Genomic DNA, 8,324 nt, shown 5'->3' on the forward strand with positions numbered 1-8,324 from the left:
TCAAAGTCAGCCTCTCAACGGCTATTATTTAGGGCCTCTCATTTTTTAATAGCCGCCTCAGCCGGTTATTATAGCGCTCGCAATTTTTTTTACAATTCAAAGAATTTGAATTGTATTGTGGCGCTGTTTTTTTAAGATCTGTTCACACATTTTTATGATTTTTGAAGTCAAATTGGAGTAGTGATTTTGGTCACACCGATGTTTGAACAAAATTTCCGTTTCTCGCGTGGTTTTTTTTCACATGCAGCATTTTTACATTTTCTGTTTTTTTAATAATTTTTTGGATCTGATTTTTTTTAGAAATGGTTTTCCCAATTCACTCATAGTCCGTTCTAGGTCTAGTCTTTTGTTTAGTCAATGAAAATTCTTTGAATTGTACGTCAGGACTTGTCCTGTTACGTTTTTTACTTCGTCGATTAAAAATTTTTTGCTTTACCTTAATTCACAGCTTGATCAACATTTTGCGTGAAATCTTTTTGACTTCTCTAGGCTAGTTTCTCTCTTCTCTCATTCTGCTAAAAGTGATTTTGAACATCAGTTGCTCAGCAAAGCATTTCAAAATGAACAGAGTCAGTATAAAAAATTGAAGTCAGAAATAGAAACGGGATAAACCCATAAAACCCAATTTTAGATTTTTAACCATAAAGCCCAATTTTTAACAATTACGTTGTTGTCCAAATACCCCATAGTCTGAGAATTTTAATTTTGTTTCCAGTTTTTAACTTTGACAGAAAAATATTTTATTTTGCTCAACCTGTAATGCTAAAAATTTTAATTTTAATTTTTTCTACCCCAATTTTTTCGATTTATTGTCTAACTTTCAAAAGTACGAAGTACTGATTTTGGTACTTTTTTGTGGAACGTGCCTCACTTCCATATTCTAGCAGTAGACGCTTTTTGTTTTTCGGCAGGTTTCTTTGACATAACGTATAGCTTTACTTGATATATAGGTTTTTAATTGCACTTTTTGTTAACGTACGAATTCTGTCTTTGAGTTTTAGTCTGTGTACTCTGCCTTTTTCTGATAAAAACAATGCAATTGTTAAATTCAGTTTAGCAGTAAATCTGAAAAAGAGAATTAACTCTGAATTTTTTTTATTTGTATTGATGCCAAAACCCATTTTTTTGTTTTTTTTTGGGACCAAAATTTTAGTTTTTACTTTCTTATAATTTTCCCCTTTTGTTTCCAAGAAAGCTGTCTGCCTTTTGCTTTCTCAATAGATTTTTTGGGTTTCAAGCTCAGAGTTTTTGAAACCGGTTTTTTGTGATAATTATTAACCCGGTCAGATTTGGGAGCTTGTCAATTTTGTCCATCTTAAAGTTTTCACTTTTGAACTGAGTCAGCTGTTTCCTGATGCAAATGTTTGCGGTTTCAAGAATTCTTGGGAAATTCACTCTTGCAGTGTTTTTAGGACTTAGATCTGACCTCTTTTTGGTTTGGTTTCCGAATGACTTCGTACTTGCTGCAATGATTTCATTGCTAACTTTTTTGCCGACATTGGTTTAATTTACTACCTAATATTTTTGTTAACTCATGTAAAGAATAATTGTTTTTTGGACTAAAAATGGTAGTCTCAGCTGCATTTAGAGGTTTGTTTGGGAGTTCTGACGCCTCGGGTCGCTTCCAGAATTTTTCCGGCTATTTTTTTTAAAAATGTGTTCGTACATTTTTTGGACTTGAAATCGAGTTAGGCAGTGATTTTGTTCGCGCCAAAACGGGAAGTATAACGAAAAAAGTAATTGTTTTGCGGCGTGAAAGGATTTTTTCCCTCTAATCTTAAAGTAGAGTGAGCAAGCGGTGTTTGAACAACAGTTCACTTTCTTGCTAGTGGTTTATTGTTCACGTGTGGCAATTTGCTTTTTCCTTTTTACTGTTTTGTTATGCTGGGATTTTTTCTGGGTGTTTGTCCTAATACAACGATAGTCCATTTCTAGGTCTACTTTCTGTAATGGCGCCGAAACAATATTTTTAGCAATTATATGAGTAGTGGAGTTTTTTAATCCCAATTCTTGTTTGACACACCCACAACGCTCTAATCCTCCCACTGCAATGAACCTCAACCCCGTCCACCTGCTGCTAGCATCTCTAAGACACTTATGAAAAAAAAACAAATGTTCATGGGACTTTTTATCATCATTTGTTTGCCCTTATAATTAGAAATTTTAGCGGAAACTATTTCTTTGCCTGGACGAAAAACTTCTGGCGTTTTTTTATCCGACCGCGCAAAAGAGAAACAGAGTCGTCCGTCCAGAGTTCTGTCCGGCATTGATTTTTTTGAATGAATTGCGGGCAATCGATTCCCTTCATGTCGACTGTTGAGAGGGGAATTATGATATTGGGGGAAAGTTTGATTAACCGACATCAACTGTAGGAGATTATAGATAAGAATTTTCAAGTTTGTTGTGGACATTTGGCAAAAAAAAACTCAAAACTCTTTAAAATCCATTTGATCATTAGAATTATTCAGGTTTCCCTATTTTAATTAGCTGGAAAAGTTAACTATTTTAAAGTTAACTATATTTTTGAACATTTGTAGCTATGAGTTTTAACGCGTGGCTTTGTAGGAAAATAAAGAAAAATTTATCTTTTCAGCTGCAGTGGTTGATGGTGCAGTTCTGGAACAATGGTCTCGCAGCAGCCAACTTGGGCAGAAGGATCGAGGCCATCAAGTTGTGTAACGTTGCACTCACTCTTGCCTCGAAGTTTTCTCGTTGGCCGGGAATGCTGGCTTACCAGCAGAAGATGAGAAAGTACTTCACTAATGTGATGGAGCACAATACTAATGACTCCGATGGTCTCAGTGGCAGACGAGTTCAACTTTGTTGAATAAATTAGTTACTATGAACATTCATGTTTGAGGAATTTGCAACTGTTACTTCTAATGTTAATATAGTTTCTGTCCTTATTAGTTTGTACGATAAATTGAGCATATTTTGCATTCAATGCGGCTTTCGTTTAAAAAGCTGGATTTGCTCCTTTCATGCTGCATGAAAATTGGCGGGAAAGGGTAGTTAATGAACTATACAATTTTTGCAACTATTTCAATCGCAACAAGAATGGTTAAGAACAGTACCCACGGTTGTTATCGCCCTCTCAACGTTGTTCCACATTTTGAAGTTTGGTAACTTCTCGATGGCCATATGTCCGTGTGATAATATTCATTCTGACGAACAAGTTGTTTTAAGAAATGGAAAATGAGATGGATGTTAATAGTCAAAGTCAGCCTCTCAACGGCTATTATTTAGGGCCTCTCATTTTTTAATAGCCGCCTCAGCCGGTTATTATAGCGCTCCCAATTTTTTTTTACAATTCAAAGAATTTGAATTGTATTGGGGCGCTGTTTTTTTAAGATCTGTTCACACATTTTTTTGATTTTTGAATTCAAATTGGAGTAGTGATTTTGGTCACACCGATGTTTGAACAAAATTTCCGTTTCTCGCGTGGTTTTTTTTCACATGCAGCATTTTTACATTTTCTGTTTTTTTAATAATTTTTTGGATCTGATTTTTTTTAGAAATGGTTTTCCCAATTCACTCATAGTCCGTTCTAGGTCTAGTCTTTTGTTTAGTCAATGAAAATTCTTTGAATTGTACGTCAGGACTTGTCCTGTTACGTTTTTTACTTCGTCGATTAAAATTTTTTTGCTTTACCTTAATTCACAGCTTGATCAACATTTTGCGTGAAATCTTTTTGACTTCTCTAGGCTAGTTTCTCTCTTCTCTCATTCTGCTAAAAGTGATTCTGAACATCAGTTGCTCAGCAAAGCAATTCAAAATGAACAGAGTCAGTATAAAAAATTGAAGTCAGAAGTAGAAACCGGATAAACCCATAAAGCCCAATTTTAGATGCCCGCTATTTGAACGTCGTTCCTATAAGTCTTAGTTACCATCTCTACTTTTTTGTGGAACGTGCCTCACTTCCATATTCTAGCAGTAGACGCTTTTTGTTTTTCGGCAGGTTTCTATGACATAACGTATAGCTTTACTTGATATATAGGTTTTTGATTGCACTTTTTGTTAACGTACGAATTCTGTCTTTGAGTTTTAATCTGTGTACTCTGCCTTTTTCTGATAAAAACAATGCAATTGTTAAATTCAGTTTAGCAGTAAATCTGAAAAAGAGAATTAACTCGAATTTTTTTTATTTGTATTGATGCCAAAACCCATTTTTTTTGTTTTTTTTCGGGACCAAAATTTTAGTTTTTACTTTCTTATAATTTTCCCCTTTTGTTTCCAAGAAAGCTGTCTGCCTTTTGCTTTCTCAGTAGATTTTTTGGGTTTCAAGCTCAGAGTTTTTGAAACCGGTTTTTTGTGATAATTATTAACCCGGTCAGATTTGGGAGCTTGTCAATTTTGTCCATCTTAAAGTTTTCACTTTTGAACTGAGTCAGCTGTTTCCTGATGCAAAGGTTTGCGGTTTCAAGAATTCTTGGGAAATTCACTCTTGCAGTGTTTTTAGGACTTAGATCTGACCTCTTTTTGGTTTGGTTTCCGAATGACTTCGTACTTGCTGCAATGATTTCATTGCTAACTTTTTTGCCGACATTGGTTTAATTTACTACCTAATATTTTTGTTAACTCATGTAAAGAATAATTGTTTTTGGACTAAAAATGGTAGTCTCAGCTGCATTTAGAGGTTTGTTTGGGAGTTCTGACGCCTCGGGTCGCTTCCAGAATTTTTCCGGCTATTTTTTTTTAAAATGTGTTCGTACATTTTTTGGACTTGAAATCGAGTTAGGCAGTGATTTTGTTCGCGCCAAAACGGGAAGTATAACGAAAAAAGTAATTGTTTTGCGGTGTGAAAGGATTTTTTCCCTCTAATCTTAAAGTAGAGTGAGCAAGCGGTGTTTGAACAACAGTTCACTTTCTTGCTAGTGGTTTATTGTTCACGTGTGGCAATTTGCTTTTTCCTTTTTACTGTTTTGTTATGCTGGGATTTTTTCTGGGTGTTTGTCCTAATACAACGATAGTCCATTTCTAGGTCTACTTTCTGTAATGGCGCCGAAACAATATTTTTAGCAATTATATGAGTAGTGGAGTTTTTTAATCCCAATTCTTGTTTGACACACCCACAACGCTCTAATCCTCCCACTGCAATGAACCTCAACCCCGTCCACCTGCTGCTAGCATCTCTAAGACCAGCTGGTTGCTACCGAAGCCAACCACTAGCCAGTGGTTTGAGCGCCAATCGCCCGACATTAGTCGATTCTTTTCCTAAATTTTTAAAGTTCATCTTACTTAGAGCTTGAACAGCTCTTTCGTTCTTCTAAACCTACTTTCATGCTATTATTTTTGGCGTGTGCTTAATTTTTGTTCCAGCTTTACGAGATGACTCATGGTATTGTTGTCTTATCATTCTTAAACTTTTTTTCCTTTTCGTTCTTCGTCATTTTAAGTTATTTTTTTGCATTTAGAGGCCAATGAAACATTAGGTAAGCTTGATTGTGGATTTTAAACAATAATGAAAAAGTTTTGAAGCAATGTTTATATGAGAAAGAGGTTTTGATGAAATTAGTGAAGGTGACTAAATGATTAAATTTGACAAAAGATTTAAAAATGGATTGGGTTCTTGAAGCAAAGTTTTTTTCCGTGGACAATAAGAACAAGTGATTTTATAGAACATCCTAATTGAAAAATGCTTTTGAAAAAAGTTCTCTTTCCTGTTTTTTGTTTTTGCCTCTGCTCTTCTTTTGCGAAGAAAAATTTTTGTTGGCTCTTAACTTGTTCTAGTTTTTGTTTATTTTATATGGTTTGAATATTTTGTTTTCTGTGTCTTTATAAATTTTGTTTTGGTTCTCAATAACTTATCAACTGGAAGTCCTACAGTTCAAGTTTGATTGTTTCCTCTAAATTTGTGGAATTTTTTGTTTTGCTTATGTTGTCCGATTGGGCTGTTGGTCTTGGATTTAGTACCTATTCTATTCGATGCTTTGGATTGTATTTCGGGATTTGTCCTGCTAAATGTTTTTTAAGATTTAATAATACTCTTCCCTGGTTTTTGATGTCAACGAGAAATCAAATTACAGTAACGAGTTTTTTCATAATGTGTTTGTAAAGTGATAGAAAAACTAAAGAGCTTTGAACCGTGATTGTTTTTCATTGTGTTGGAAATCTATCAAATTTATCTACTTTTGATCTTTTGACTCTTGCTCAGGTTTGAAGTATGTTCATTTGTTGTACCACATAGTCTTGATATTGACAGTTGTCGTTGTTTGTCTAAACAGTGGTTGTGGCTAAAATTTAATTTTTAAAATATAAATTTGACACTTGTGTTCAAAATTTTTTCAGAATTTTTGAGTCCCTTCTGGTTTTCTTAGTAGTTTTTATTGTCATATCACTCAATATGATTAGTATACGGTCATACATTGTTGCTAATCAGGTTTGAATAGTCAAGTTAATAGTTTACGATCACAACTAATGGTTCTCACAACTTCGACATAAATTGTTTTCAGAAAAGTATTTATAATTTTTTGAGTTTTTGCATTCCTGGTTTCCCCATTTTCTGGGCGTTCAACATAGAGTTCAAAGTTAGTGTTTTTCACAGCTTCCATGCCATTTGTTTTCAAAAAACGTTCAGAGAGTTTTGAATTTTTTTGTTGTCATTTCATCGATTGCTAATGAGGCATAAATACCTCTAATTAATTGTTTCAGCACACAGTACGTTTTTTTTAAAAAAAGTCAGATAATCTTTTTCAAACACAGTTTGGCCGATTTTTGAGTCTTCGGCGTTACTGTTGTTTTTCTGATGGTTTTTCTGATTAGACTCAAAAGCAACAGTTCTCATTGGTCTTCTAATGTGGCGTACTCGATGTAAATTTATCATCTTTTAGCTATCGCTTTCATCGACTTAACTGCAATTTTTTTCCAAAAAAAATTTTGGCGAGTTTTTGAATCTGAACTTCATGTAATTTTGGTCTCCTTCACCTAATAGAACTGCTAATGTTTATTTTATGACTTCCTAGGTTGTACGTTACGCCGTGATTAATGATGTTAATATGTGGTTTTGTGTTTTGTCTAGTTTCGACGCCCCTAATTTTCATAAAATTTGTAATTTTGCCTAATTTCTTTTTTCGAAAAATGGATTTTTATTTTCGCCAAGATGTTTGTTTTCGCATATATAATCATGAGTTTTTTTCGCATATAGAATCATTGGTAGTCGCATATGAAACCAGGTAAAGGTTCCTTCAATCGCTCAGAAGGTCACAAATTGCTTAGCGAACAACCTCACCTGATATAGAATTCCAGAACGAGAGTTATAAAACAAAGATGCGCAATTAATTGCGAAGACGCAAAAGGAGAAGAAAGAACAATAAGTGATTGTTATCCCCGAACCAATCGCAGAAATTTAGATAAACCAAAAATAAAATTAGAAAAACTAAAAAAGTGCAAAATGGGCTCTACAGTAAACAGTTGCCCTGAACTAATAACGAGTATTCACAGATTCATTAACAGAACGTATTTAATTAACAATATATGTAATACAATCTTTAAAAAAAATTTTCTGTTTGTCATAATGAAAAAGATTATTTCACTTGTTATCATAGCCAGTGACAATTTTATTCAACAATTGTTGCGGTTCAGTATATTCCTCAGACTGAAAGCTACAATTATCAGGCTAAGGTTTGATTTCATTCTCCGCATTCTGAACTGATTGCTCGAGCTTTTTTGATAGTTAACTTTACTGTTGTTATGATGCGTAGGGCGAATACGAGGGTTTTGGGGTGGAAGCAGGAACCCCCGTGCAAAAGGTGTTGGTTTCATAGGTAACTTATGACTGTCGTTGATCCTGAGTAGATAAAACAACGTTGTTTTTGGAGCTCTTTTGGTTCGCAGGAACAATTGTAATTGCATGTTGCGTCCATTTTCTACATTTGCAGACGTTCTTTGTTTCATGGAATGTTTTAATTTCTTCCAAATCTATTACTGTTTGAAACCGTAGTATTGAGGTGTATACTCATCGAAGTTTTCCTGTAGTCGTTTATGAATCCTGTAATTCTGTATTAACGGCTGGCGGTTGTGGTATTTCTAAAGTAGCTTGGTTTTTGTGCACAAGTAATGACTACGTGAGTTTTCTTGTTTCCAATGCATGCGAAACATTTGAAAATGTAAATGAAAGAGCTGATGTTATCAGTTTGTCATCTGCTACGGATTTTATTTTACCCATCGACCACACCACAGAGATGTATTTCTGTTCATCATCCTGATGAAATTGATTAGATCGACTAAACAATGGATCACAGCAACAATTCGGAACCTCGCAAACAAAAAAAGAAACTATTAAGATTATATCTGAGAGATAATACAACCGAGTCAAAAAACAAACA

General features: G+C 34.3%; 1 protein-coding gene across 1 annotated transcript in view; it reads left to right on the top strand.

Annotated features, from left to right (window-relative positions):
* The window catches only part of LOC142357804 (uncharacterized), a 47,880-nt gene extending 44,974 nt beyond the window's left edge, over nt 1-2,906 (top strand). The window contains exon 10 of the mRNA XM_075409329.1: nt 2,594-2,906. Coding sequence (XP_075265444.1) covers nt 2,594-2,827 — 234 coding nt within the window. The 3' untranslated portion in view covers nt 2,828-2,906. The remainder of the gene's footprint in view (nt 1-2,593) is intronic.
* Nucleotides 2,907-8,324: the final 5,418 nt, after the last annotated feature.

This window comes from Convolutriloba macropyga, chromosome 2, assembly GCF_964194025.1.
Source record: "Convolutriloba macropyga chromosome 2, txConMacr16.3, whole genome shotgun sequence".
NCBI classification, from domain to species: Eukaryota; Metazoa; Xenacoelomorpha; order Acoela; family Convolutidae; genus Convolutriloba; species Convolutriloba macropyga.